Source organism: Brassica rapa, chromosome A03 (assembly GCF_000309985.2).
Source record: "Brassica rapa cultivar Chiifu-401-42 chromosome A03, CAAS_Brap_v3.01, whole genome shotgun sequence".
Taxonomy (NCBI): Eukaryota; Viridiplantae; Streptophyta; class Magnoliopsida; order Brassicales; family Brassicaceae; genus Brassica; species Brassica rapa.
In genome coordinates, this window is record NC_024797.2 from 17,093,379 (window position 1) to 17,120,499 (window position 27,121).

At 38.9% G+C, this 27,121-nt stretch overlaps 7 protein-coding genes and 1 non-coding gene across 12 annotated transcripts; 3 read left to right on the forward strand and 5 right to left on the reverse strand.

Annotated features, from left to right (window-relative positions):
- The first annotated feature begins 228 nt into the window (after positions 1 to 228).
- Positions 229 to 5,339, forward strand: LOC103859374 (B3 domain-containing protein REM8). 3 transcript variants are annotated; one of them, XM_009136896.3, is made up of 4 exons: positions 229 to 2,224; positions 2,305 to 2,646; positions 2,720 to 3,049; positions 3,122 to 5,339. In XM_009136896.3, the coding sequence occupies exons 1-4, from the start codon at positions 2,114 to 2,116 to the stop codon at positions 3,371 to 3,373; spliced, it is 1,035 nt and encodes a 344-aa protein (XP_009135144.1). In that variant the 5' UTR covers positions 229 to 2,113; the 3' UTR covers positions 3,374 to 5,339. The 3 variants fall into 3 exon arrangements, with proteins under 3 accessions (XP_009135144.1, XP_033142277.1, XP_033142278.1); XM_033286386.1 differs by having other exon boundaries at positions 2,720 to 5,339; XM_033286387.1 differs by having other exon boundaries at positions 2,729 to 5,339.
- Positions 4,356 to 6,118, forward strand: LOC103860149 (B3 domain-containing protein REM7-like). Its single transcript, XM_009137748.2, has 5 exons — positions 4,356 to 4,433; positions 4,526 to 4,924; positions 5,020 to 5,358; positions 5,429 to 5,603; positions 6,018 to 6,118. The coding sequence occupies exons 1-5, from the start codon at positions 4,356 to 4,358 to the stop codon at positions 6,116 to 6,118; spliced, it is 1,092 nt and encodes a 363-aa protein (XP_009135996.2).
- A 20-nt stretch (positions 6,119 to 6,138) lies between these two features.
- LOC103859375 (receptor-like protein 53) lies at positions 6,139 to 10,017 on the reverse strand. The gene is made up of 2 exons (XM_009136899.3): positions 7,080 to 10,017; positions 6,139 to 6,982 (listed from the first exon to the last, which is right to left on the reverse strand). The coding sequence occupies exon 1, from the start codon at positions 9,818 to 9,820 to the stop codon at positions 7,085 to 7,087; it is 2,736 nt and encodes a 911-aa protein (XP_009135147.2). The 5' UTR covers positions 9,821 to 10,017; the 3' UTR covers positions 6,139 to 6,982; positions 7,080 to 7,084.
- Positions 6,386 to 6,457, reverse strand: TRNAM-CAU. Its single transcript has one exon. It is a non-coding gene; the product is annotated as a tRNA-Met (tRNA).
- Positions 10,018 to 10,265: 248 nt separating the features above from the next.
- On the reverse strand, positions 10,266 to 13,082 carry LOC103859376 (sorting and assembly machinery component 50 homolog B). 2 transcript variants are annotated; one of them, XM_009136901.3, is made up of 5 exons: positions 12,351 to 13,082; positions 11,262 to 11,747; positions 10,703 to 11,185; positions 10,510 to 10,606; positions 10,266 to 10,357 (listed from the first exon to the last, which is right to left on the reverse strand). In XM_009136901.3, exons 1-4 carry the CDS (start codon positions 12,834 to 12,836, stop codon positions 10,529 to 10,531), a joined length of 1,533 nt encoding a protein of 510 aa, XP_009135149.1. In that variant the 5' UTR covers positions 12,837 to 13,082; the 3' UTR covers positions 10,266 to 10,357; positions 10,510 to 10,528. The 2 variants fall into 2 exon arrangements, with proteins under 2 accessions (XP_009135149.1, XP_009135148.1); XM_009136900.3 differs by having other exon boundaries at positions 10,299 to 10,606.
- A 1,573-nt stretch (positions 13,083 to 14,655) lies between these two features.
- Positions 14,656 to 16,254, forward strand: LOC103859378 (RING-H2 finger protein ATL66). Its single transcript, XM_009136904.3, has 2 exons — positions 14,656 to 15,928; positions 16,016 to 16,254. Exon 1 carries the CDS (start codon positions 14,889 to 14,891, stop codon positions 15,363 to 15,365), a length of 477 nt encoding a protein of 158 aa, XP_009135152.1. The 5' UTR covers positions 14,656 to 14,888; the 3' UTR covers positions 15,366 to 15,928; positions 16,016 to 16,254.
- Positions 16,255 to 16,551: 297 nt separating this feature from the next.
- Positions 16,552 to 18,049, reverse strand: LOC103859377 (thionin-2.1-like). Of its 2 annotated transcripts, none has more exons than XM_009136903.3 (3): positions 17,195 to 18,049; positions 17,005 to 17,082; positions 16,552 to 16,872 (listed from the first exon to the last, which is right to left on the reverse strand). In XM_009136903.3, the coding sequence occupies exons 1-3, from the start codon at positions 17,418 to 17,420 to the stop codon at positions 16,778 to 16,780; spliced, it is 399 nt and encodes a 132-aa protein (XP_009135151.1). In that variant the 5' UTR covers positions 17,421 to 18,049; the 3' UTR covers positions 16,552 to 16,777. The 2 variants fall into 2 exon arrangements, with proteins under 2 accessions (XP_009135151.1, XP_009135150.1); XM_009136902.3 differs by having other exon boundaries at positions 16,552 to 16,878.
- Positions 18,050 to 18,333: 284 nt separating this feature from the next.
- On the reverse strand, positions 18,334 to 27,012 carry LOC103859379 (clathrin heavy chain 1). Its single transcript, XM_033286371.1, has 30 exons — positions 26,760 to 27,012; positions 26,248 to 26,452; positions 25,862 to 25,950; positions 25,695 to 25,773; positions 25,491 to 25,618; positions 25,294 to 25,392; positions 25,103 to 25,211; positions 24,938 to 25,017; positions 24,625 to 24,852; positions 24,473 to 24,538; positions 24,234 to 24,350; positions 23,932 to 24,129; positions 23,741 to 23,857; positions 23,585 to 23,644; positions 23,352 to 23,438; positions 23,176 to 23,259; positions 22,956 to 23,090; positions 22,809 to 22,871; positions 22,625 to 22,729; positions 22,440 to 22,552; positions 22,092 to 22,344; positions 21,870 to 22,006; positions 21,504 to 21,782; positions 20,416 to 21,418; positions 19,839 to 20,324; positions 19,582 to 19,752; positions 19,325 to 19,510; positions 19,111 to 19,233; positions 18,914 to 19,024; positions 18,334 to 18,802 (listed from the first exon to the last, which is right to left on the reverse strand). The coding sequence occupies exons 1-30, from the start codon at positions 26,802 to 26,804 to the stop codon at positions 18,626 to 18,628; spliced, it is 5,133 nt and encodes a 1,710-aa protein (XP_033142262.1). The 5' UTR covers positions 26,805 to 27,012; the 3' UTR covers positions 18,334 to 18,625.
- Between the last annotated feature and the right edge of the window lie 109 nt (positions 27,013 to 27,121).

Here is a 27,121-nt window from a genome sequence, read left to right on the forward strand (position 1 = left end):
TAATGTTCAGTACTAGATTCCTATAAAGCTAATACAACTCATCTCTTTAAGCTAGTTTCTATATCACTTGTACATGTTTAAGAAGTTGCCGACTTATTCTGAGTACGGGACTTGGTAAACATCTTCGCTCTCCATCTCAATGATTCTCTTCTCCTCATCCTTGAATGAACACATTCCCTTCAAATAATAACAAAATTCAAGAAACAAAAAAACCACTAGCATTGGAGTATGCGTACATATTTTTTAGAAATAGTGTAAAGGGTCGAGCAAAGTTTTTGATTTGACGAGTAGAGTAGTATACACAAGATGACGAGTAGAACAGTGGCGTTGTCACAGTGAAACAGATAAACGCTAAGGCCTTAAAACCCTAGAGATCATTCTTACAAGCGAGACTGCAGTTTCTTTTAGGTGCTTACTCAATTACATGCCGTTTTGACCAATAAAACGACATGGCGTTTTTCTTTTCATTTTTTGAAACACAAAACAAATATCTTTTATTAGAACAGAAAGAATTGAAATCTTTTGATTTCAACTTTAAAGTTGATTTTCAAATCATTTTTAATGCATGTAAATACATAAGATACCTAAAAAAAATATAAAGAACCTAATTAGACATAAAGACAAAAAAAATACAAAATCTTCACCTTGAAACCTCACTAAAATCTAAAACAGATCCAAAACCGGAGAAAATGAAACGATAAATTCCTTATCATACTCATGATCCTTAAGTATAGCAAAAACTTTACTGAAATAACTAAAACCATAAACTTAGAGTATCTCCACTCCACTTTTATTTTCACTTCTATAATAACATTTAGAATTAAAATCACTCCAATGCATCTTTATTTTTACCTATAAAATAAAATTACTATTTTTTCCTTTATTATACAAGAAAAAATAATATTCTTTTATATTTTGTTTTATATTTGGAGATTTATAGATAAATATATTGGATCAAAACTCATTTCTATTATGCAGTTCTTCAATTTTAAAGGTAAAAATAAGGATTGAAGATAGTCTTAAACCAAACCTCCATATATAAAAACTTTTCTTAATCTACAATAATCAGAATCATATTGAAATAACCAAAACCACAAACTTGAATGAAACCTCCATTACAAATATCCAAAGCATCAACGAGTAGAACTGTTGCATAGCCAGCCACATATTATAATCATGGCTTTCTTCACTAAATGACCAAGCTTATCTTTCTACACCACACCATCAAGCTTCTCTGCTTCAATTTTTGATGAAACTATTACACCAATGGCAAATAAACTATCGGAAAGATGTATGATGTCTTAGATAGTACAAAGCTTTAGTGATGAGTGTTACGTACAAGTAGGTTACATAATAGAAGTCAAATACAAAGCCATCAAGATGTTTTTCTTCTCTGCTAACACGTCTGAAATGTAGACTAATAAACTAAGCATAATAACAATGAGAATGATTCTAACACCTTTCTAATAACACAAGGAATCAATTAGATCATCACTCTTCTCCTTTAACCACGTATTCAACTTCTTCTTCTTTTGAAAACACAGTCTACAGAGACAACAAATGAGATGGCAACCTTCATGGTGAAATGCTCAGTTGAATCGACTCTATCTAAACGAAAAATACAAATTTTGATATATATAAACAAAATATATTATTATTTTAATAAATATTATGAATGACATGTATCTGGTTGCACAAAACTTTCACATCATTTCTATAAATCTGAAAAGCATATCAGTTTTATTATATAAGTATGTTTATACAAAACTATTATAAAATTCATATAAGAAGTAGAAACATGATTCATAGTGAGTTCAATAAAATGAAACATAAGTATCACAAACATAATTTGTATTTGACTATTTTTATGAATGTTATATAAAGCAGCCTAAAAATAATCCTGATTTAATAGTTACTTGCTATTTTTATGAATGTAATAGTTTCATATATCAGTTCCTCAAAACCCTAGAGATCATTTTTACAAGTTATTATGAAGCAAGACTCCACTTTCTTTTTAGTCGACTACGTGTCCTTTTTGACAAATAGAAACGACATGGCGTTTGTGAACAAAGATTGGCGAAAACAGAGCCAAAACTAGTGAAAACGAAACGACATGAGATCTCTGACCTTTACTAGAAAAAGAAGCTCAACTTCAATGGCAACTTCCTCACCGATGAATCCACACTTTTTCAAGCCCCTTCTTCTCGGCTTCCATAGCCACCTAGTAATCTCTCTTTCTCTAAAAACATGCATCATGTATCAATTACTCGGTTTGATCTCTCTTGAGTTTCTTTTTTGTTGCAGAACATTCCCGTGGCTTTCTTCTCAAAGCACTTTGAGCAAACACAAAACCATGGAAATGCGGTGGTAAGGCTGAGATCAGACGCTTCCGATGTAACCTGGGAAGTGAAGATGGACGGTCGGAGACTCACACAAGGCTGGCAAAAGTTCGCCGCCAGTCATGATCTCCGAGTTGGCGACATAGTCATTTTCAGACATGATGGAGATTTCTTGTTGCATGTCTCATTTTTTGGCCCTAGTTGCTGTGAGATTCGATACAATCACGATGATGATGATGATGATGATGATGACGACTCTAGTTTTGTTGCATGTGTCACCGCGTCGAACCTAAGCACTGATATGGTGGTAATAAAAGTTTTACTTCTGTATTTTAAATTTAGAATATAATAGTTAAAAATCTACAATAACTCTATGTAAGATTTTGCAGCATCTTCCAATGGATTTTTCAAGGTATAATGGTCTCACTAACCGTAACTGTGAGATCATTCTATTGAATGAAGAAAGTAAGCAATGGAGACTACTCATGCGTCACCACAAAGCAAGCGGCCACGTTTGCATCAGAAGCGGTTGGAAACGTTTCTGTTATGAAAATAGACGAAGAGCCAACGATTTCTTAACCTTCAAGCTAGTGAGAAACGGCGCAACACCTGTTCTCCAGTTGTGTTCTTCTTCTTCTTCATCTACAACAAGACCATGCAGATTCGTGATACTAACTCTCACACCATACAGTCTCAAGAGTTCTACTCTGGTAAGCAAGTTTTTGCAACAACATTTTTTGTCAAGAGTTTGTAAATGGGTTTTGGTGTCTTTATTATGGCAGCGTCTACCGATGAAATTTGTGAAGGCGAATGGTATAGAGAATGCGAGGAAGATAACTCTTGTGGATCGACACGGTAACAAAAAGACGACGAGTCTTAAGCAGTTTGATAAATATGGTAGACTGAGTTTGGGAAAAGAGTGGAAAGAGTTTTGTGAAGTTAATAAAGTGAAGACTGGTGAGTCCTTTAAGCTGGAACTCATCAAGGAAGAAGACACTGGTACTCATCTACTTAAGTTCTGCTCCAAAGTTTGAAACTCTCTCTCTGAGTTCTTTTAGCTTCTGTAATATCTACTTTCAATGTATTGTTTTGGCTAAAGCTTGTAACATGCAAAGCTTTTTAGCAGCTTGGGATGAACAAAGGTAATCAGATACCTTGTTGTTTCCCTAAAAGTTTAAATTGCGTTGTAAAACAATTTGTTGATCTCTTTAACATCCTCTTTTGAGCCACAGTTTGTTTAATGTTTCCTCGGACTCATGATCCTTAAGTATTGAGAAACTTTCAACAAGATTTGGCTTCACCTTTGTTTCGGATTTTAGACCTCTTGTGCCTGAAAAAGATCTATTAGCTCACTAGTAATATGATTCATTTTCAGATATATGATGAGAAGCATTATGTGAAAGCCAACACATGAATATCTCACACATATATCCATTCAAAGAAAGAGGGACAAGCTGGAAGATAGTTATAGAACATGATTAATGTCAGCATCTATGCATATAAGCCCTATAGAATTAACTTATCTTCAGCATCACTCAATATGCATTAACAAACAACACTTTATATATGGCATCTTGTTCAAATTCTCCTCCATGATGAAGAAGAAGAGTTGCAGCTTTGGATGATTGTGATTTGGTGATAATCTTTGCGTGTTATATACGGCACCATTCTTTCTTTTGTAACGATGTCTTGTTTTTCCTTTGTTGTGTTTAACAGAATGCTTGAGAGTGTTAATAATGTGTAGTATGAGTGAGTCAAAATTAACTTTTGGCATTGGGACAAAGCACCAAAACAGAGCAAAAGTAGAGAATACGAAATGACATTAACGCTTTAAAAGCTTTATAGAAAACATAAAACAACTCTTCATTAGTGATGAAGAAAGTTACAGCTTCCTCACCAACAAGAGAGTCAGCTATGTGTCTTTTGACATACCAAGAACGGGGCGGCTTTAAATTCTAAGGCGCATACCGTAACTAGAGAACAAGAAACGACACCAAAGCTTAAAAAAAGTTGTAAATGGCAAATGGTTCAGCTTCCTCACCAATCAATCCACACTTTTTCCAGCCTCTTCTTCCCGGATTCCACAGCCACATTGTAATCTCTCTTTTTCTCTATGTGTCTCTCAAAGTCTCAATATACATTGAATAGTTTTGTTCGAACTCTCTCTCTCGTTTCTTTTGTTGCAGAACATTCCCATAGCATTCTACTCAAAGCATATAAAGGGAACAACCAACGAGGGTTATGTCAATGAAGTGGTAAAACTGAGATCAGATGCTTCTGATTTAACCTGGGAAGTGAAGATGGACGGTCGTAGACTCACCCATGGCTGGGAAAAGTTCGCCACCGGTCATTGTTTAAAAGTGGGAGACATAGTCATTTTCAGACATGATGGAGATTTGTTGTTCCATGTCACACCTTTTGGGCCTAGTTGCTGTGAGATTCAATACAATGATGATGATGATGATGATGATGATGATCATGATGAGAAGTATCATCAACAACACACAAGAGAAGCAGAATCTTCACCAGACAACTCTTGTTTTGTAGCCCGTGTTACCGAGTCTAATCTAAAAAAGGATGCACTGGTGAGTTGTGAAAGAATGATTATGCATTTGATTTAAACACCTCCTTAAAAAAAATCATAAACTAACTACTCCTTTTAAAAAAAAAAACTTTGCAGTTTCTTCCACAACACTTTTCAAGGGCTAATGGTTTCGTGAATCGTGAGTGTGAGATCATACTGATGAATGAAGATAGGGAACCATGGACATTGTTAATGAAATACTACAAAACAAATGGTTATGTTTACATCAGACACGGCTGGAGAAGTTTCTGTCAAGCTAACCGAAAAAGAGCCAACGATGTATTGACTTTCAAACTTGTGCAAACAGGGACAAAACCTGTTCTCCAGTTGCGTGCGTCAGTGTACAACCGAGGTTCTTCATCATCTTCTTCAACAAGCCAAGACAGATTCGTGACACTAACTCTCAAGCAATACCAACTCAAGAGCTGTAAACTGGTAAGTAATTAAGTTTTCATTTCAACATATTATCAAGAGTTGTTTTAATGTTTTTGAGTCTATATGGCAGTGTCTACCGGTACCGTTTGTGATGGCGAATGGTATCAAGAACGTAAGGGAGATAATCCTTGTTGACAGACACGGTGTACGAAGGACAACGAGTCTTAAACCTGATGACAAATATGGAAGAATGAGATTGGGAGAGGGGTGTATAAAGTTCTGTATTGCTAGTGGAGTGAAGACTGGTGAGTCCTTCCGGCTAGAACTCATTAAAGAAAAAGAAGAAGACACAGTGAATCATCTACTTAAGTTCAGCTCCAAAATCTGAAACTCTCTTCGAGTTGGTTGTGCTTATGTAATACCTACTTGCAATGTGTATTCGCATGATGAGTGAGGGATGCTATTTCTGGACATAAGTCTATTTGTGAGATTTATAAGTTCCTATCTCTGCAAGATGGTTTCAGTTTGCTAATTAAAAACCTTGTATGATATTGTCTTTCTTAATCCTACGTTTCAAGTTAAAGCAATCTCGAGCGTTGTAGGGGTACATTGTTAGCAATGCAGATTTGATGAAAGAAACTCTTTGTAGTATCTGACATATCAAGATGTACCTTTTCTGAAGTGTTAGTGTATGATGGTTTGTGTATCAATGCCTGTAGTTCCAAAGAGTGTTCATTTCTTCAATGGCATCGTCTCTTCAAGAGCTTGCAGGCTGCACAAGAGGAGCTTGATCGTGGCTCATACCCTCTTCAAGAGCTAAACGTTAGGCTTTTGTTTTTCGAAGTGTTTATCTATGTGCTTCCTTTTATATATTCTTGGACTCTTTATAACTTTTTGTGAAGAAGAGTGTTTTTAGAGGTGTAATAAAGTGGGGAACACAATGGGACATGATTGGCTCAAGCCTTAAGCTCTTCCTTGCTTATTTACATGATTGGCTCGTGGTTTGATTCCAAGCTCGTAGGTCATAAATCATAATCATATACTGGTTTAGCTTTGGGGCCTTTTTAAACAAAAAAAAATCAAGAACTATCAGAGCCAGGTTTCGATCCTGGGACCTGTGGGTTATGGGCCCACCACGCTTCCGCTGCGCCACTCTGATTTGTTGGTTGCTATTTTTAATAATTAGACACCTTGTACCACAAAAATTGTTGGTTGTGAACAAAATCATATGGAGAGTCACTGTCCTGAATGAACATCTTTAGTCGGGTCAAGCCTTGAAAATAATCCAGTTCTGGTTTATTCGCATAGCCAATTTATAAAACATATTGCAGGCTTACACTCTCAATCTTAGTTGTGATTGAGTCCCACTAGTTTTCTCTGTTCTTGATTTGTTTTCCATCTAAAGAGCGAGTAGTTTTTAGTGTAGGAAAACAGAGTTGTTATGTTACAGAGAAACAGAGAAGTTGGCTGAAAATAGAGAGTAAAAGAGAAAACAACCAAGCTAAACCAGAAACAATAACGTTGATCTTAAGTTCTTAACCAATCTGGATTTTGACATAGTTTGCGTTACTTTTTTTTCTAAAATAACCGTAAACTACAAGCTTCATCTTCACATATTTGTATTCAGACATAGTGGTTGCTTTGAATTTAATCTTCCAGATTCTTCAGGTAGGTTATAAAACGCCTATACAAACCAAAAGACAAAAGGTAATCAGTTTCATTATTATGTTTTGTTTCTTCAAGTATTTGCTAACATATTGGTTCAAAAGTCAGAACAATACCTCATTTAATGAGTTGCGTTGCTTCTGCGTCTATGTTTGTGTTTCTTTCGGACACAAGGGTTCACGAACCACTCTGGTCTGTACGAAACAAGTATGTATCCAATCGTTAGTCCCAAGAGAACACCAGGTACAGCTCCTATTACAGCTGCTATCCAATTCAACACCTCTTCATCTGACTCCGTCGTTTCATACTGTTTATGCGATGCTGGCGTGTGAATATCTCTACAATCTTCGTCAAGAGAAGGTCCAAAGAGTCCCTTGTTATCCTCAAAGGAAGAACAATTCTGCCTACGAAATTGAGTGCCCCCTGGTACTAAACCTTCAAGCTGGTTATGAGAGAAGTTCATGTACGCAAGGTACGAAAGACTCCCTAGCTCCTGCGGAATCTCTCCCGAGAGCTGGTTTTGGGAAACGTCAAGGGACTCGAGAGCTCTCAGGTTCCCCATAGACGAAGGGATGTAACCAGTGAAAGCATTGTTTGATAAGTTGAGCACAAGCAGCTCTTTCAATAAACCAATGGACCTTGGGATCTTTCCTTCAAGTTTGTTGCTCGAAAAGTCGAGTGCCGTGTAGATTTTGAGGATGCGTACTAGCTCCATCACAACTCCTTTATTCATCAAAACCAACGAATCGTAATAATAAACATCTCCCATGTACTTTCTACTCAACTTGTCTTCATTAGTCGCGAGTGATGACATGGCACTCCACTTCACGAAGTAGTCTGACGGCAAAGCTCCGTTGAAGTGGTTATGCGATACGTCGATGATTTGCAATTTAGGGAAGGGAGCTTGAAGTAGTATCGGTCCGTGGAATAAGTTGGAGCGTAGTACAAGAACTTTTAGGTTTGGAAGAGAACTCAACCAGAAAGGAAACGTGTCGTTGATTACGTTGTTTCCCACGTTCAGAACTTCAAGATAAGTTGAATGGATCAAAGCTCTTGGAAGCTTTCCCGTTAGCTGGTTATGACCGACGTCAAACGACCTCAAATATTTAAATATATACTCTGGAAGACCTCCATGCAGACGATTCTTACCAAGGTTTAGATCAGAAAGAGTACGTCTGAGGTTTGCCATGCAAGAAGGGATTACACCGTCGAAGTTGTTGTTTGATAAATCAAGTGTCCTTAGAGAAGGCAAATCGCAGATGAAAGATGGAATGTTGCCCGTGAAGTTGTTGTTGGAGACGAGCAATGCCGCCATCATCAAAGATGGTCCAGATCTTGGTGATCTTTCGAAGTTGATCAAATTGTTGTTGGAAAGATCCACGTGGCGCAAATACGGTAGCGTCCATAACCAGCCAGGAACTTGACCTTTGAGTTTGTTCTTGGAAACGTCGAGATCGGTGAGAAGTTGTTTGGTTTTTAGTAGTTCCGGAAACTCGGTGATACCACAGCCTGATAATAACAAAGATTGTATCGGTTGCATAACCAGATCATATGTAGCTGAACTCTTGTTTGTGACGGAAACATGGTTGCCTGAGAGATCCAATAGATATAAACTCTTGAAACATGACATGATATAATTCAAGTCAACTGTAGTGGTGGTGTTCAAGTTGGATAGGTGAAGGTAATAAAGCGATTTGAGATGTGAGAAGGTGGTAAAGTTAACTGGGCCTTGGCTGTTTAGTTTGGAAAGGTCCAGATACTGAAGGTTGGTTAGTTTGGAAATGGAGCTGGGGATTGGACCTATTAAATTGTTGTTTCCAAGGCTTAACTCTCGTAGAAAAGATGGTAAAGACATATTCCCAAAGTCAAGAGTTCCATTGAGTTGGTTTTCTTGCAAACGAAAAAATTGCAAGGAAGGAAGTGTCAAGAGAGAAGAAGGTATGGCTCCAGTGAAAGCGTTGTAAGCTGCATCCAAGAAGGTTAATTTGGATAGTGAAGTAACGTTGGGAGGAAGTGTGCCGGTGAAGTGATTTCCATGGAGTGATATATATGACAACGTTGTCATATTCAGTAGTGCAAGGGGAAAATTGCCTGTGAGTATATTGGAATCAAGAACCAAGGAGAGAATGTGGTTTAAGTTTCCAAAAGAAGAAGGGATTTGACCAACAAATTGGTTACTAGAAAGGACGAGAAAGGTGAGATGTGAAAGCTTTCCTATTGTAGATGGAATCTGACCAGAAAAGTTATTACTAGAGAGGTCGAGTTGGGTAAGGTGAGAAAGGTTTCCTATCCAAGATGGAAGCTGACCCGAGAGTTGGTTATCAGAAAGGTCGAGAGAGGTGAGATGAGAAAGGTTTCCAATAGAAGATGGAATCTCGCCTGAAAACCGATTATAAGAAAGGTCGAGAGAGGTAAGTAGAGAAAGGTTTCCAAGTGAAGACATGATTTGACCATTAAAGTCATTAGATGAAAGGTCTAGAGCGGTTAGAGAATGAAGACTGATATTGGAATGAAGCTGGCCACGGAGGTAGCTGCAACTAAGGTCTAGCTTGATCACTTCCCCGGACTCGGGATTGCACGTGATACCTTCCCATGTACAACAGTCGTTGTTGATCTCCCATGACACCGTCTTTGGATGAGGGGTTACTATAGTCCCATTGACATAACAGTTATAACCAAAGGGAGAGATAAAAACCTCAAGCTCGTTCTTCAACTTGACAAGCGCATCCCTTTGTTCCGGACGACACAAGTGCAGCCTCGGAGGAGCCGCAAACACGTTGTCTTGATTTTTAATGAATAAGAAAAGAACAGAAAGAGTAATAGGAATGGTACTCGTTATCTTCCAAAAGGCTTTCATTTTTCTGTTTCATGAATACTAAAGAGGAAAAATAAAAGAAGAGAGGGAAGTGTTGATAGTAACATGGTTCCATGCCCATCTCTTTATATAGACAATCATCGACTGTAAGCACTCCACAAATAAAAATCTAATCAGCTTGACTAACACTAAAACTAGTTTTTCTACCAAATGTTATTCACGTCGATTGCGGAGAATCAAATATTTGTGTTCAATAGTAAATTTCCACACATTTTTGGTCCCCTTCTTCAATAACATGCAATTTCTATTCTTATTTTAATTCCCCTAGAGTAACGTCCACGGCTATTTTTCCAGGTTTTCCAAAGGCTTAGGTTTGTTCTGGACTATTCCTGATTATACCAATAGTTTTTAGTTCTGATAGTAATTTTTTTTTTCATTATTTGTTTCTTCTGAAATAGTAAAATACTATATGAGATAATAAACTATGTGTAACCTTGTTTAACAAAAACAAACATCAAAGTTTTCAGGCCAGTCAATATTCTTCCTCTTCTTATTCCTCTTGAATCCCAAAAATGAGAACTCCATGCAAAACATGACAAAAATAATCAACTCTTACAAAACAATTTAGATTCAAAAATGAAATTAAGATAATGCCCTGAAACAAAAGATTTTGCCAACATTGCTGAACAGCTTAAGAAAAAAAAGAAAGAGGCCATAATCATATTGACTACCTTCTTCAACTCAAATTCCTCAGGCCGAGAATGTCAGGAAAAATCCAGATTTGGCTTTATCGTGTTCTTGCTTCTTCAATATATGGCAGTAGTTAATCTGTCTCATAACAAAAGATGGATTAGTTTTGGCGTTAATCATCTCACTTTCATTATATATAATATATAGAAAAGAGATTAGTGATGAGAGGCAAACCTCCATACGGAAAAGACTAGTTGGTAACACGATTCCAGCACCAACTGAAGTTCTAAACGTCTCCAACAACTTTGGAGCAGTTACGTTTCTAAACTCATTCTCTGTTAGCTTTGCCATATTCCCACCACAAGCAAACACATGTCCGTGGACTCCTCTCTCTCTTAACCATCTCACTGGCAAATCAAATGAGAGATCCGCAAATGCAGTCACAGCAGCATCTCCCCCAATGAAATCTCTTTCATCATCCCCTTTCCTCTTTGGCTCGTTGGGACCAAGTCCTCTGGTCTTGAATCCCCATAGCGCAGATGGCCCACCCAAAGAGCATACAGGAGATGAATTGCCACCCAAGAAGAATCTCTCTGGCACAGAGGAAGGGCGGTTCTGGTATCCGCTTCCCCATGGGAATGTGACGCCTCCAGAGACACCGAGGTTTAGAGCAGCGTTGTAAAACCCGAAAGGAAAAGCACACCGAAGATCAATCTCCTGAGAGAACAAACCACAATGGATGCTAAAGAAGTGTCAAAGGTCTAAGTTAAAAGTTAACTACAAGGGGACAAACCTGCTTCAGAAAGCGTAGGCTTCGGCTATCCGGAGCAAGCCCACCAATCTGAGAAGTAGAGCTGAAAGCGTATCCACTCGTTGGTCTCAAGTACGAGTCTCTCTGATCATATTTAAACGTATACTTCAACGCAGAAAGCAGACTATGTCCCAGCTGCCTCCTTATAGATTTCGACGCAGACCGGGACGGATCAATCAGGTTACGCCACCCAACAGTGTAGACAAGCTCGTGGTACTTGCTCGAGAGAAGGCCGAGAGAAAGTCCAAGAGATCGTTCTTTGTAAGAAGAAAAATTAAGCCAGTCTTGAGTAGAAAGGTAGAGACGGGAACTAAAAGGAGTAGGAAGTCCTTTGAACCTCGGCAAATACATCCCCATGCCAACCTCAGCAGAGTTGTCACATCCATAAATTACAGACCCGTCCCAAATATCTCCATACCCAAAAATGTTCTTATACTTTAAAGATGCTTCAACGCTTGATGACTTAGCCTACAATATCATCATCATCACAGTCATGTCCAAGATCGCACACAAGTATAAAAGAGCAGTCACATTAAAAATACAGCTTCAAGAAGACAACAAGTTCAACTCTTTAGAGGTGAACACCTAATAAAACCAAGTCAAGTGAAACATAGCAAGTGAATTGTTGCGAAAGGTTCTTATACTTCAAAGATGCTTCAACGCTTGATGATTTAGCCTACAATATCATCATCATCACAGTCGTGTCCAACTCTACAAACTTATCAAACAAAGATCTCACACAAGTATAAAAGAGCAGCAATCCACACTAACATGCAGCTTCAAGAAGACAACAAGGTCATCTCTTTAGAGGTAAACACCCAATAAAACCAACTCAAATGAATCATAGCAAGTATAAAAGCGCAATCCACACTAACATGCAGCTTCAAGAAGACAACAAAGTTCAACTCTTTAGATGTGAATACACAACAAAACCAACTCAAATGAATCATAGCAAGTATAGAAGAGCAATCACATCAACAAGCAGCTTCAAGAACACACAAAGTTCAACTCTTTAGATCCGAACACTCAACAAAACCAACTCAATTGAATCGTTGCGATTAGGGCTAATACCTCAGCTCTAGTGTAAGCCCCGATTTGACCAGTGAGAGGGCTTTTGCTTTCCACAACTTCGATGATCACATTGGTGGTGCCAGGAAGCTCCGGAGGGCCGGAATCGAGCGTGACATTGACGGAATCGAAGACATCGAGCGCTCGGAGATTCGAATTGGCAACCCTAGAAGCTTCGAGAAGCTCCTGCAGCGTGCTGGCCTCTCTCACGCCGTCCACTTCCGCCTCGATGATATGGTCCTTGGTCTTCGTGTTTCCTTTGACGATCACGTCGTGAACGCGCACCGGGACGGGTGAGGATCTCATCCGGCGGAAAAGCGATTCCGTCTTGAGAGATTGAGGATTGGAGACGGCGTCATCGTCTTCTCCTTCGTCGTCGTCTTCCTCTTCTTCTTCTACTTCTCCTTCGTCGCCGTTCAGTTCTTCTACTTCATCTTCTGGTTCTCGGGTTGGTGGATTCGGGTCGAGATTTTCCGTCGGGTTCGCCATGGGATGCAGAGAAGGAAAAAAGCTGCTGAGAGAGTTCGACGACCAGAATAAGTCTAACGGAACCCTCTAAATGTCTCAGAAGGTTGCTAAACGGTGTCGTTAAGGTCATAATTAACAAAATAATTATATAGCTTTGGTTAGTTGAACAGAGAAAGGAAAAAGTAACTTAAGGTTTTACAAGCTAGACTGATTATGACATAACATAAGTAATAGGGCTACATTTGCATAGCTCTATGTTTCCCAAGCTTGGATCTCTCAATCTCCATTTGCATATCCATCAACATGTTCTCATACGTTCCAACATGCCTAGGACAGTGGAATGAAACATCCCTTTTGATTGCTAAATTTTAGTTGTTTGATATCTATGAATCATTCGTATGCACACCATATATATGTATGGATTATCTGGATTACAAACAGTAATTGCTTAATCTACCATAAATTGAAGGGGCTGTTATGTGCATCGTATACGTTACTCTGGTAACAAATTAACCAGAGTAGGAGAGTTTGAAAGTGAAAAATAAAATAAAATGGTGGGATATAGTTAAGGAGAGAGTTGAGTAGGCTAATAGTTAGGTAAGGTATAAGAGAGATCATCCCAAACGTGTTAGGTCTTGGACTATAGTATTCGTTTCGTGCCGTGTTTTGTCTATAGAATATGTCCTTTTGCTGTCTCATGCCAATTAATATGCCACTCCATGCCTAATCACTACTTTTCCTACAAGTACTAAACTTTTGGCCGAAATCTTCCTGCGACTTGTAGAAAGGCATGAGTTTCTCTTTGCCAAGTAGCAGGGTTTTGTGAATTGAAGCGTCCGGCTTTTCCTAACTAAGAAAGTTAAGAGGACAAAAGTATCTTCACCGTTGGACATGTATGTAACTAAAATGCACGATTTGCAGCTATGATAGTGATGTGCGTTTGAAACTTGTAAGTAGATTTAGTTTGCAATCGTTGTAATGGAGTGTGTCTAATTATGGCTATTATAAAATTATAACCAGTTCCAAGAATTGTGTTTACTCCAATCCGTATAAACTAGCTAAGGGGACAAGCTCTTTAATTTATTTATCAATGCTGCCATGTTAGACTGATGCTTTAGCATATACGGAATTGGTTAATTTTGTTGTGCCTCTTATTCAATTTTCGTTGGAAATAATGGTTTACGTCATGTCATCATGTGTATTAGTACTGATTCCAGACTTGAGAAAATTAAGGTCTGCTTGACTCCTCTTAATTTTTGAAGAACTTTAGTTTGACACTCTTTGGGATTGGAATACGGTTCTCTGGCATTTGTTAACATACGTAAAACATGGCGTTTGCAACTTTGCATGCATGACTAGCCTTGTTCCGTTGTTCGTTTAATCTTAGTTAATATAAACGAGTTTCATTTTTGTTTTTCAATAGATGAGATGATGTAAATTAATTCGACTATCTTTTTAGTATTCTAATAAAAGCTAGCCACTATATGTTTTCAGTCATGTTTAGTGATTTAAAGTGGCGGGGGAGAGAGAGGGTGGAAGGGGGCAGCTATCCCTATGAAATACTGTTTTTTTTTTTTGTATTTTCAAAATTTATATGGTTATGTGGTAAAATTTCTTTGAATGCCCCTATGAATTGAAGTTCAAATCTTATTTTGCCCTAGTGAAACTTTTGTCTGGCTCCTCGACTGGATTTAATTTAATTATACTATTATATATTTTATATGGTTGAGAAAAGATAAACGTGCATGGCGCCTACTGAGATCTTTAACTAACGTAGTTCTCAAAAGCACTGGAAGAAAATGAATAACAATGGTAAAATCCACTTTCCTCCAAAGACCAAACTCGACACTTACTTGTACTACTCGTGGAAGCTCTTAATTAACTCTAATTAATATTCGCTCTTCTTATTTTATTAGAGTATTAAAATTTATAACCAATGTATATCTTTTTTTTTTTTTTATCAGTGTATATCATTCACGTGATTAGCAACAAAGTGTGTATATATATATTGTACACACTGTGCGTTTACGAGCTACGACCCAAAAAAAAAATCACCCAATCGCAAGCCGAGAAATGACGTCATCATCACCGCCTCCAAGAGATTCAATGCTTTTGTACTGGCAGGAGAACCAATACGACGACCGGAACGTCCAGATTCACGGCCGGACAATCTTCTCCGTCATGGCTCTATTCTCCGTTGTCCTCTTCTTCGCCGTGCTCACTCTCTACATCCACCGGAGCTGCCTCGTTCGCGATCCCACCAGCCTCAACCCTCCGTCTCCTCCGTTCACGTCGTACGTTGGTGGAGGTCTTGACCCGGCGGAGATTCGGAGTTTGCCGGTGGTGCTATGCCGGAGAGAAGCTGCTGAGGAGGAGATGGAGGAGTGTTGCATATGCCTCGGTGGTCTCGAAGAAGGAGAGAAGATGAAAGTGCTTCCTATGTGTCGCCATTGTTACCACTGCGAATGTGTTGATCGGTGGCTTATGACCGAGTCGAGTTGTCCCCTCTGCCGAGTCTCGATACGAGTTGACTCGTCCGCGTCGTTGTAGAGACAGAGAGACTGAAAGTGATGGTGAGTAAAGATATTTATTATACAGACAGGAATGGGTGGGAACTAAATGGTTACAGATTATTTGAAAAAAGAAAGATATTTATGTAAATGTCTTAGTCAATGATTATGATGTTTTTTTCACTTCCCTCTGCAGATATTTATTATTTTTATGACAAAAAATAAGATATTTATTATTTTATAGTGAAGATCTTGCTGTACTTTTATGACAATAGTACACAGTAGATATTCTTAAACTGAATGATGCAGTTGACAAAATAGAAGTCTGACTTTTGTTGATAGAATGATAGTAATAACCAAGAGGCTTGGGAAACTTGGGCCTTTAAAATATGGGATTTACTGGGCCTTACGTTGGCATAGATTGGGCCCAATAAACAAAATAGAAAACGAGTCTACTCTGTAGGGTTTTGCTGTCATATAAAGAAGCAATAAGAGCGAAATGATCTCAATCTTTTCGACTTCTCGGCCGCTCATTTGTTGAGAGCTGCATATAGTCGGAGAAGAGAAGGGTTTATCTTCTGTGGATTCAGCATGAGGGCTAAGGTGATTAATCTGTATTAGTTATTTTTAATAGATTTTCTATGTTGGTAAGAATCGGAAAGTTAAAGATGTTTGTTTGGATTGTATCAGTGGAAGAAGAAGCGTATGAGGAGATTAAAGAGGAAGAGACGAAAGATGAGACAGCGATCTAAGTAGAGTGTTCGGACAAATCTTGTTTCTGTGTTTCTTCGTTTGAAGTTTAACCAAACTCTGTTTTGAGTTTCGGTTTGAATGTTTCGTTTGGACCAAATTAATAGAACGTTATGTTTTTCTAATAACAGTTATGTTTATTCACATGTTATTCTGATTATAGTATGGTGGCGTTAAACTATATTCTTAATGATAATTGGGATGCTCTCAAGTTAGGTTCGGCTTGAGAAACCTTTAAGATGAATCGGTGATTGCTTTTTTCAGATGTTGCAAATGTTACTATTTATCTTTCATCTTTTAATTGATTTCTTGTTTGACCGCACCATGTGTAGAGTAAATCAAAGTTAAGCTTGTATTGATGTAATGGCGATGCATCTAGACTTGCTTAAATATCGTAGATGTGACTTAAGCTTATGTGCTGTTCTGATTCGGTAAATTCCTATCCTAATCATGTTGTAAATGGTTTCAATAATAAATATGGTAAAAAAGACCACGCATATAATCTTTATTTAGATGATAGCAAGTAGAAGGCATATACAATATAGGTCGATAACCTTCTAAACGCATACACAAACCAGAAACAACTTCTTAAAATACTAGCACCAAAGTCTTAACATTTTGAGCACATTTTCATAACAACAATTTTACACACAGACATCAACCAACACTTAGATGTGATACTTTCTTAGATATGGTGGTTCTTTAGGCAGTTTCAGCTGCAGGCTTAACAGAGCCCTTGTTGCAGAAAGTAGCACATGCATTAGCACACTGTTCAAACGTTTCATTCACAATTTCACCTGCACCTAGTCACCGGAATAAAATTGAAATGCATTATTATTATTATTATTATTATTATTATTATTATTATACTTGTCTATTGTTCCAACAAAAAATAATAATAGTTAATGAGCTTAGGCGGAATGCTTTACCCGAGTTATGGAGACTGGTCATGGCACCACACACCGAGGATGTACACCCCAACTTGCAGTATTCGTTAGCATTATCACCTTAAAATGAAAAAATATCAAAAGTTACATGCGAAGTTGCTTCAAAATAAAATCTTTGATCCATCTTGGTACTGCAAAATAATATACCATATAAAAATGAGTTCACTTTTACCAGAGTTTTCGAGAATGTCGTTAGGATATCCTGAAGGGCAGACATTTCCAGAAACTTCTATGCATCCACTAGCACGTAGACAAATTGACCTGGAGAATGCAATTCGGCATGCTGTATAGGCATTTCTACTCTGTTGGGATGGGCAGCAGACTCTTGCTTCTACTTGAATTTGCACCATGACCAGACTCATTATGAGCAAACTTAAAATCACACTTTTGCCTTCCATTTTTTACAATACATTTACAGTTATGAGCTTGTATTTTGATGAAATAGTCATATACTACTAGACTATCTTAAATAATAGTACTTCTTCAACACAATCGTCAATTACTTAATGCTCCCATGGTTATCACATGATTGGTGGATACATGGAAAAAAACTGAAAAAAATAAATTCGTACCAGTTATACAATGTGTAGGTGACTCCGTGTTAGTATTCATTATTGACATTATTACCTAAAGTCAAAAATACTATAAAAACATGCAATAAAGTGAGTTCTTGATCCATCTTGTGACAAATATAACTTGCTTGAGAGTTTACGAGAATATTCATACGGAAATCTCCCAAGGCAGCTATTCCCTGGAACATTTGTGCATCCACTGATAATACACAAACTTTGGGGTTCCTGGAAGACGACGTTTATTAAAGATATCTCTATGAGTCTGTCGGACAGCAGATATTTGCTTCTACTTTGAATTTGTGTCACATCGCCATACTCAGTATAAGCACACTTCCGACCACAAGTTTGGCTTCCATCTTTAACTTGATGTTACTTTGTTTGATCACAATATGTACTTAGAAAACAATCTTATATTGATGAAATGATGACGATAAGATTTGCGAGCTGACTTAACTCTACCAAATCAAAACGTATTCGGCCAACTGCTGAGAACACCATTCTAGCCTCTGAAATTGATGAAGGGCGTACAAAGAACTAGAGGATGCTAAAAAGAAAAGCCATCAAGTAAACATAGCCATAACTTGAATCACTATTCATTGAAAGTTCATTTTCAATTGTTTTCCCCTAAAGTTTCTCGACTCTTGCATTTGTATACCTCTATCTTTGTAACTGATATATTTATTAGTTCTCGTCATTTTCTTCAAATTATTAAACGACAGGAAATTATAAGTGGAAATAATAAGCTGAAAGAAAGAACAACCAACATGCGAGAAGGTCAAAGTAAAATGATAAAGACTATAGGAGTCACCTCTCTCCCCTCCAAAGAAATGTAGTAAAATGTTTTTTAACCAAAAATGACTCATCTACGACTCCCCCCCCCCCCCCCAAAGAATAATACAAACAAAAGTACGAGATTATTATCCACACATACCTATAAAATCAAACAAAGAAGGAAACATTCTGACGAATACCACCGTGGTAGAGATTGCGCAACTGATTACTTGAACGTTTAGCTTTTGTTTCTGATAGTCTTAGTAGCCGCCCATCGGTGGCATTCCATACGGTGGCATCGGAGGCATTCCCGGCATTCCCGGCATTCCTCCCATTGGTGGTGGCGGACCATAACCGCCTCCCATCCCTGGACCTCCTCCCATTCCCGGCATCGGTGGTGCAGGTAGAGCCAGTGGCAATAATTGAGCGTACATGTTCTGTTTTCATAACAACCAAGACGTAAGCGTCGTCTCTTTTTTTTTTATTTCTAATTCTTTTTTAGCATTTTTTGGATATGGTGTATGAATGTAGCTGTGAAAAGTAAGTACCTGTTGGGACATGACATCCTTCTCTTCCTGCTCTTTGGCCTTCACTTCTTTCTGAGCCTCTAGCTTGTCCTTGATCAGTTCATCCACTTTGCCAGAGTATTCTCGGATAAACTGCCATACAAAAAAAAAAGATTGTATCATAACTAGAGTCTACCTAGTTCGTATATCTGGTTTGAGTGATGTGAAGGATAAATCACCTGGAGGAGATACGGGAAGGCAAAGTCAATCATGTTGTTGATCCAAGCAAGTTCTAGAGCAACATCTGGCCGGATTAAGTCATAACACACAAAGAGACATGTAGCAAAGCATTCCTTTTTCCCCTGTAACCAAAAAAAAAGAAGAAGATTTTCTTAGTTTCATCTCCTGTTTTACAGCATACCCGTTTGATGTAATCGTGCTTGAAACACACACCTGTTCAATGAAGTATACTAGAAGTTGTTCGGCAAGGTCGTGGTCGCCGGATTGTGAAGCAGTTTCCATACAGTCCTTGTACATGTTATCTTTCTTCGACAAAGCAATTGATTGCTTCCATCTACCAGCCTTCTTGTAGATATACGCAGCCACACGTCTCATTTCCACAAGCTCGTGTTTCTCAATCTGTTCGCACCCAGTTTAATTAAAAATAACATAAGGGGAGATGTAAAAACGTAAAGTTTGTAAATTCTTACCTTCTGAGCGAGGCCTATCTGGTCAAAACTGTCATGCAAATCAGTAGACTCGCGCAACCTGTCATAGTCTTCTTCTTCTACGTATATCTCATTCAGAGCTTCATTTACAGCAGACACATTGTTGCTCTGAACTGCAACCATGTAGGGCTTAATAAGTCGCAACTGACCAGCCTGAGAATCAGGAAGAAAAAAATCATCAGAAAATTAATCATTACTAAGACGAGGAAAATAAATAAATTTAAGGGTTAGCCTAGAACCTTGCGCATAATATCAACGACACGTGTGTGGTCTAACCGCAGAGCAAGCACATTGAGAAGATCGTTGATTATATCAGGGTGCTCTTGCAAGTAGAAGTGAACGGCCTTGTAGTAAAGCTCCACATTCGCAACCTTGGCGACAATGTCTTTGAATTGCATGTGCTCCCATGCTTCAGGAGAATGGTTCATGACAGTGGTTGCAGCGTTATCAAACTCATCGTATTGAATGTAAAGATAGGTAAGTTCTTGCCAATGCTGTTGCTCATCACAGGCCCGTATAAGCTTGGGAATATTGAGGCGAGTCGAGAACAACTTGATGTGTTCCATAAGCTTCTCGTAACGATATCTGGCGTACAGTACACCCAACTCGGTGAAGATTCCCATGTGAGCCCGTTCCAGACCAAGTCCACTCTCCATCAGTGAGATTAATTCACTGAAGCATCCTCTGTTCTGGTAGTACTCGCTGACTTCTTCCAGGTCGTCCACCTGTTAGAGGACAAAAAGATTAGCCCGTGGGATAATAAATATCATGTAAAATTGACGAAAAATTTCAACAAGATCAGGTGTTTATTCTCACCTGTATGATAACGTTAAGTCCACATATTTGAGCCAGGCGGAATTCTTCAGCATCAACACAAGCGAAGCAAACTTCCTTCCATGTCTTTGCACTGTTTGCTTTCCTTGCAGCATCAACAGCACTTTGGAACTGCTGCAACTTCACAAGTGTGACGGCTAACTTGGCCCAGTTCGATGTGAACGCATAAATGATTTTTGCAGCCTCGTACAGAGCTTCGTCATACAGGCGATCACCCACATTTGGTAGGTTAGCAACGTTCGGCATCAGAATAAATTCTTCGATCTCACCCAACCTTTCGATCTTTGCATAAGCATAGATGAGCTCACTATCAACCTTGGGTTCCTTCACCTTCTGTCTAACCATAAGAAGGTATCTGACCAAGTCATCATAAACATCAGTATCTTCACAGGCGCGGATGACCTCCAGGAAATGAGTGGCATCATCAGCTCGGATGAAGGACTCGATTGCGTCACTGACTAGTCCATCCCTGAGTTGAGCCTTGGCGACTTGAGTCCAAACAGAATCTTCTTCGACCCGGAAAGCAAACTCAACGGCACGCTCAATGCTTCCGACGTGATCCAACAATACGTTGACAGCCTGGACATTTAGGTTAAACTTCTTGAAAATGGCAAATGCTTCCTCATACAATTGGGCATCAACCGCCACTTCTCCAACAGCCGGACCATCAAAATTATCTAGCCTGTTGATGTAATCCATAACTCTAGACGGATCCGCCTTGATAGCTGTCAATATTAACAGATTTTGCAGATTGAAGTTTCCACTGAAGGCAGAATTTTGAAGCACAATCTTTTCAAGAAGCTCGATAAGCTCATGCGGCAGATCAGCAGTCATGAATGCTTTAACAGCTGCAGAAACTTGCTCCGGGCTCTTGCTTTCGGGTAAAGCAGTAGACACAACTTGGTCAATAAGTTGTCTTCTATATTCGTTTTCTTCCACAAGAACCTTATCCCAAAGGTCACCATCCATCCTCTCCACTACATACCTGCAGTAGGAAAACCATGCATAAGAAGACTACAGTTGAACCACTGTGGAATAAGTAAGAAGTTTGGTTATCATTAATCAAATACCTGGCTTGTAACTTGAACAAAGAGTTCTTGTTGGTGACATTGATGAGTTCCTCATCACATTGTCCCCTTCTGTATGCCACAACAGCCAGGGTGGGATCACGTTTCTCACAGTACTTACCCACAACCTTAGAGTCGTAGTAAGGGTTGGTGGTCAGGAAATGTTCAGGGTTGTTGTTACTGTCTATGATAATTTTACCCAAAGCATTATGAACATGCACATCTTGGCTTCCCTCACTAACTAGATGCTCCAAGAACTGAGTGAGGAGACGGAGTCGATTTCTGAATAAAGTAGACAAATACATATTAGAGCTTTACGAACTAAGGGGCATATGGACGTAAACAAAGATGACTGAATAGATTTTACACCTCTTCTCGCATTCCTCAACGAGGGGTTCAACAGGAAGCAATGAACGAACAGAAAGAATGAGGCCTTTTATAAAATCTTCAGGGCATTCGTCATCAAGCAACTGCCCCACAACTAAGGGAGCATTCCCAGGATTCACCTGCAAAATGAATCACATTATAATTATTTAAGCATAAAATGCCAAACTTCCACACGTTTCACAATAGTCTAAAGAAACTACATACCTTCTGAACGTAACCTTCAATGTAACGAAGCATGTTGTTTGTGTACAGGTAATGAGTAAGATCAGGCACAAAGCCGAAACGGTCGCAGACATTTATCAAAGGTCGGGCATCAGGAAGCTTAGCTTCCATCAAAAAGTTCTTCGTCTTTTCAGCATCATAAAAGTTAGACTCTCTAGTCACACGCTCAACCTCTTTTATCTGACCAGTCTTCGCAGCTGCTTCAATGTACTTGAAGTGAATCTCAGGATCCTCACTATCGCAAAGAGGGAAAACATTGTATATCATCAGAATCTAAACACAAGGATTGTTCTTATTTACAGGAGTGACAGTAGATCCTTGATAAATCACCTCATACTCAAATATGAACCTAGGAAAAAGTATAGCCCTTCGTACGACTTGAACTGCTCAAAGAGTTTAATGCATTGATCGACACCAAGTTGCTCACAGTACTCCTTGCAAGCCTGCAATGAAATAGACACGTCAGTGTCACATTAAACAATAAAATTCATATCATACCACAACACAGCACTTACCTGAACGATTATCTGAAGGTTGCCTCTCAGGTTGACCAGCAGAAGATCCTTCATGCACTCCATAGCCCATTCGCTGGAAAGAGTACCGAAAAACTCAACAAGAGCCTGCATAGAACAGAGAAATATTCAACAACTAGACCATCCAGGAGTTCGCAACAAAAATTTTTTTCTTCGGAGGTATTACCTGTGGCTCAATAGCATGTGTGTTCACAATCACACGTTTTATATCAGGTAACTCTGAGTAATGCTGCACAAAGCAAAAGGAAAGAAGTTAGAGAAGAAAAAAACACCTATTAAACCAACTAAAAACAAGTAAACATTGATCAATAACCTTTAAAGATTGGATATAAAGTCCAGCCTTTTCACAAAGCTGAGCAACACGAGGGCGGTCATAGTGGCTGAACATCCCATTTGCTAAAATTGCATCAGCCACATTTGGAAAGGTTACCAAATTGATCTCCAGAACCTAAGTTGAAAGTGGAGTAAGAGGCCTGAGAAAGGGAATGAAATGGGAAAGCACAGATAGATACAAGGTGGCAACTCTTGTCAACCTTAGTTTGCAGAAAAGCATGCTCAGGTAAATTTGGCTTCAGAACATCGAGAAGGAAAGCAGTTGCTTCACGGATCAGATTTCTCTGTATATGCACAAGTAAATTAGCACATGATAACTCTCTTCTAACAAGCTATGAATATTGTTGTATACACTATTTTATACTTATATACGGACCTGAAGGAAAAGATCAGTGATGGTGTTGTAGTCAACTGGACAACCCCCTTCCATTTGCGACATCATTAAAGCAAAATTTACTGCCCCCTGTATAATAAACAAAATCAGGTTAAAATTAGTCAATAGAAGTTAATTCGATTCATGACTACTCTTGTGTTTACGCTGCAAGCATCCCGTAAACCAGTCTTCCCAAGTTTAATACGTTGCAAGTGTCAAAAATGAACCACACTAACCTGGGGATCCGAACGGAGTATGGTTTGCAGAAGAAACATGTAATCAGGTGTGTACCCAACCTAGAGTCACAATATGAAAAAATGGTACATTTTTAGCACAGTTAACTCTCGGGAAACCATAACAGGGGAGGGGAAACTTTTAAAATGGTTACTTACCTGCTTTGAGTAAATCAGTATTTTGTCAAACTCCCTTCGCTCTGCAAAAGCAGCAACAACTTTTGGAGTAGCTCGAGCTTTGATATATATTTTCAGAGCAAGGTCATTATCCACAGTCTGGAACAGAAAAAGATTATCATTACAACATGTTAAAGGAAACATTAAAGGACAGCGGTCAATTTTATGATTACCTTGACAAGGTCTCCAAGTTCTTCACTGCATTCTAACTTATCCTCTGCCAACCAGTTTTCCAAGAGGTTCTTCTTGTTTTGATTCACAACAAGCCGAGATAGTTCTAAAGACTCATATGAATTGAGCTTCCCTCTAGTCAAAAGGGTCCCAAAATACTGTAACAATGGAGGAGTTTGCCCTGCTTGTACAGGAACACTCTGCAAAATTGAGTAGTGCGATGTTGTAGTAATATATTGGTGTTACTTAAATCTAATAGTAGATAGCATGTTCGCAGAGGCTTGCTTGAAAATCTAGCAAATACCTGGAATTTAGCCACCGTATCAGGTGTCCGTAGAATCCCCTGAGGAGATTCAGCAGCAAGCTCAGCAGCCTCCTTGTATTTTGTTTGAGCAAATAACTCTTGGAACCGTTGAACAACCTGCAACATCAAGCTGAATATGAGAACTTTCGCATCAACAAATGACTCTGTTTTTTGTTACCTACAATTACTTCATTAAGATAACAGATCCACACATCTGAACCCAGATAAACATCACATACCAGGTTTTCTGCACCAGGGAGATTTCCTCTTTTAGCCAGATTGACAGCAAGTTCCAAATTGTTCAACTGTTAAACAAAAGCAAGGAGTTTTTAGCATGTCATGATCAAATAGATAGATTGTAATGAGTAAACTGGAAAAAGGTTAAACATACTTGACCGCTAATGAAAGGTATTATCGTAGCCTCGTTCACTGTAGCCAAAAGAACTTGTCCTCGCCTATTAATGGCATAGAAACCCCCAACTGAGGACGCTTCGGAAGTTAAGAAAATTGGGTCTGGACTTATCCTATTTCTGTAGATAGCAGAAGCCGTCTCCAAATCGTATACAAACAACAGGCCAAGCTTGGTGATGACATATATCAAGTTAAATTTGTGAGAGACCTGTAGGGGAAAAAGGACAAATGTGTCATAAAATTTTCACCAGAAACTTACTGACGTTAATTGAACTTCTAAGGCAACTACAAACCTGCATGGCTACAGGAAAATCATCAGCAAAATCTGGGGGGAAAAAGAGATCTGCCTGCTTCTTTGTAAATGATGGTTTTCCTGAATAAAAAAAAATTGCCCACCTTTAGACATCAGATGATTACCAAAATAAACAAGAAAATATAGAACAGCCGAGGAAGCTAACCTGGTTGGGCACCAAGCTCAATGACATGCAATTTTGATGTTATCTGTCCAGCATTAAAGCTTTTGCTTGCAAAGGATATAAGAATAGAAGGATTCTCATTCCCAGGGACCTATCATCAATAATGTTACTTGTCTTACTACAGTTCAGGATTAAACAACAGAATGAACTAACAAAATAACCACATAATTTACCTTAAACTGGGCAAATGAAGCACCATGTGCTTCAAGGGCCTGGCTCCGCTGTTGATCCACAGAGAAAAGCTGCATATTCCCTTTTACCAACTGTGGTCTCTACAGAAGATAATAATAAAAAGACCAGTCAAGAACATATAAAATGACTGTCATTATGATGTCTCCATTCAGACTATTATGTGGCGCAGTAAACCTACCTCAGGAGAGCCAGGAGCAATTCCAATCAACACCAACCACTTCTCATTAGGAGAGCACTTGTAGTTAATAATTTGATTGTTTGCCAAATTGGCCGTTCTATCAAACATCTTAACTGGCTCAGAATCACCTGGAAATATAGGAGCAAAATTAGAAACAATATATAGAATGTAAGAAGAAGATGACAGTAATTTGAGATTTAAAACCTTCAATCGACCAATGATACACAGAAGTTTGTGTGACCAGGCCCAACATCTTTGGTGTAATCCATTTCCAAAAAGCAACCTATAAAACATGGGTGGTTAATATCCAAAATCAATTGAAGTACAACATGAAAGATACCGAGTAACAAAGATTTTGTTTCGGTGCTCACCTGCTCAGGCATCTGATGAGACTTCAACTTTGCTTTCGCTTCGATGTTAAATATCTGTAGATGATCCTGAGTAGTTCCTGGAACTTGAGCTATACACAAATTAAAGAAAAAAAGTGAGCAACAAAGGAGGAAACATCCGCGACAGACCTAATTGACACAACACAACCATGAAGATAACACATGTCAGAAATCATATCAGCGTAGTTACTTTCCATACTGAATCAATATAATAGGTTTTCTATCAAATGCTATGATGCATCACAACAGGCACGTACTCGTTCAAACTAAGTAGCAGTTTATTTAATGATAGTTCAAGAAAAATCATCAAAAGGAAACCATTCTATTCTAGGTGGACGATTTATTAACAGAAGGGAACAGACAAATACCTTTCAAGGCAAGGATCCTAGAGTTTGGGTTCATAAGAGCAGAATCTGCAGTGATAGGCCTCCTCAGAGGCTGCATCGGCATATTCATATCTATAATCACAACGCTGTTCTGCGGTGCAGTCTCTCGTACACATATGTACTTGTCAGACTCCATAGTAACATTTGTAAACGTGATGAATTGCTGATTGATCCCAACGCTCGGTAGCTGCAAAAAAAATTTCAAAACAAAGCGTCAAGTCTCATAGTTCGTGAACTTAGTTACGAGATCCGATTGAATCAGCACAGATCTGAGCGTGTGGTCTGATCAGATACATGCACTACACAAACTATCGATCCGCAACGATCGAGAAAAAATTCAAAACAGTGAGAGAGTGTAATCAATCGTATAATAGTCTTGAGCATAACCAAATCGTCGGAGATCGGAGACTACGGCCAAATCTAGCTCGATTCCGAGAGATGTACATACGTTTCTAAAAATGGAGACGGAGGAGGGAGAGAGAGAGAGAGCTTACCGTTAGGACCTCCTTCATCGTGATTGGGGCGTTTGCTGCCGCCATGTTTGACCTCAGATCGCAGCGAGAGAATCAGATCCAACGGCCGGGACGGGATCGTCAACGGCCAAGAGAGAGAAGAGCGATGCGGGAGAAGCTGGAGAAGATTTGAGATCGCTGCCAGATCTGAGGCGAGTGAACGAGAAAAGTGATGAAGAACAGCGATCCGATCGGAGTCACTCGTAGAATATAAATGAGAGAGAACAAAAGGAGACGACGTGCAAATTAACGGGTCGGGTCGGGTTTGATCCGAGCTGGTAAATGGGCCGGGTTTTGTCACAAAACAGACAGTGATATTGACATGTTGGTACCCTATGCTAGGT

What these genes read in the sequence shown, in the direction of transcription:
- LOC103859374 (XM_033286386.1), top strand. Translation starts at nt 2,114, where the DNA reads ATGAGATCTCTGACCTTTACTAGAAAAAGAAGCTCAACTTCAATGGCA. An exon ending in TCGGCTTCCATAGCCACCTA is followed by an intron (nt 2,225 to 2,304) that starts GTAATCTCTCTT and finishes TTTTTGTTGCAG; the next exon opens with AACATTCCCGTGGCTTTCTT. An exon ending in ACCTAAGCACTGATATGGTG is followed by an intron (nt 2,647 to 2,719) that starts GTAATAAAAGTT and finishes ACTCTATGTAAG; the next exon opens with ATTTTGCAGCATCTTCCAAT.
- LOC103860149 (XM_009137748.2), top strand. Translation starts at nt 4,356, where the DNA reads ATGGCAAATGGTTCAGCTTCCTCACCAATCAATCCACACTTTTTCCAG. An exon ending in ATCTAAAAAAGGATGCACTG is followed by an intron (nt 4,925 to 5,019) that starts GTGAGTTGTGAA and finishes AAAACTTTGCAG; the next exon opens with TTTCTTCCACAACACTTTTC. An exon ending in AACTCAAGAGCTGTAAACTG is followed by an intron (nt 5,359 to 5,428) that starts GTAAGTAATTAA and finishes TCTATATGGCAG; the next exon opens with TGTCTACCGGTACCGTTTGT.
- LOC103859375 (XM_009136899.3), bottom strand. Translation starts at nt 9,820, where the DNA reads ATGAAAGCCTTTTGGAAGATAACGAGTACCATTCCTATTACTCTTTCT.
- LOC103859376 (XM_009136901.3), bottom strand. Translation starts at nt 12,836, where the DNA reads ATGGCGAACCCGACGGAAAATCTCGACCCGAATCCACCAACCCGAGAA. An exon ending in GCCTACGCTTTCTGAAGCAG is followed by an intron (nt 11,186 to 11,261) that starts GTTTGTCCCCTT and finishes TTGTTCTCTCAG; the next exon opens with GAGATTGATCTTCGGTGTGC. An exon ending in CTAGTCTTTTCCGTATGGAG is followed by an intron (nt 10,607 to 10,702) that starts GTTTGCCTCTCA and finishes GTTATGAGACAG; the next exon opens with ATTAACTACTGCCATATATT.
- LOC103859378 (XM_009136904.3), top strand. Translation starts at nt 14,889, where the DNA reads ATGACGTCATCATCACCGCCTCCAAGAGATTCAATGCTTTTGTACTGG.
- LOC103859377 (XM_009136902.3), bottom strand. Translation starts at nt 17,420, where the DNA reads ATGGAAGGCAAAAGTGTGATTTTAAGTTTGCTCATAATGAGTCTGGTC. An exon ending in CGACATTCTCGAAAACTCTG is followed by an intron (nt 17,083 to 17,194) that starts GTAAAAGTGAAC and finishes TTTCATTTTAAG; the next exon opens with GTGATAATGCTAACGAATAC. An exon ending in GACCAGTCTCCATAACTCGG is followed by an intron (nt 16,879 to 17,004) that starts GTAAAGCATTCC and finishes TCCGGTGACTAG; the next exon opens with GTGCAGGTGAAATTGTGAAT.
- LOC103859379 (XM_033286371.1), bottom strand. Translation starts at nt 26,804, where the DNA reads ATGGCGGCAGCAAACGCCCCAATCACGATGAAGGAGGTCCTAACG. An exon ending in TAGGATCCTTGCCTTGAAAG is followed by an intron (nt 25,951 to 26,247) that starts GTATTTGTCTGT and finishes ATTTGTGTATAG; the next exon opens with CTCAAGTTCCAGGAACTACT. An exon ending in AACTTGGAGACCTTGTCAAG is followed by an intron (nt 23,858 to 23,931) that starts GTAATCATAAAA and finishes TTTCTGTTCCAG; the next exon opens with ACTGTGGATAATGACCTTGC.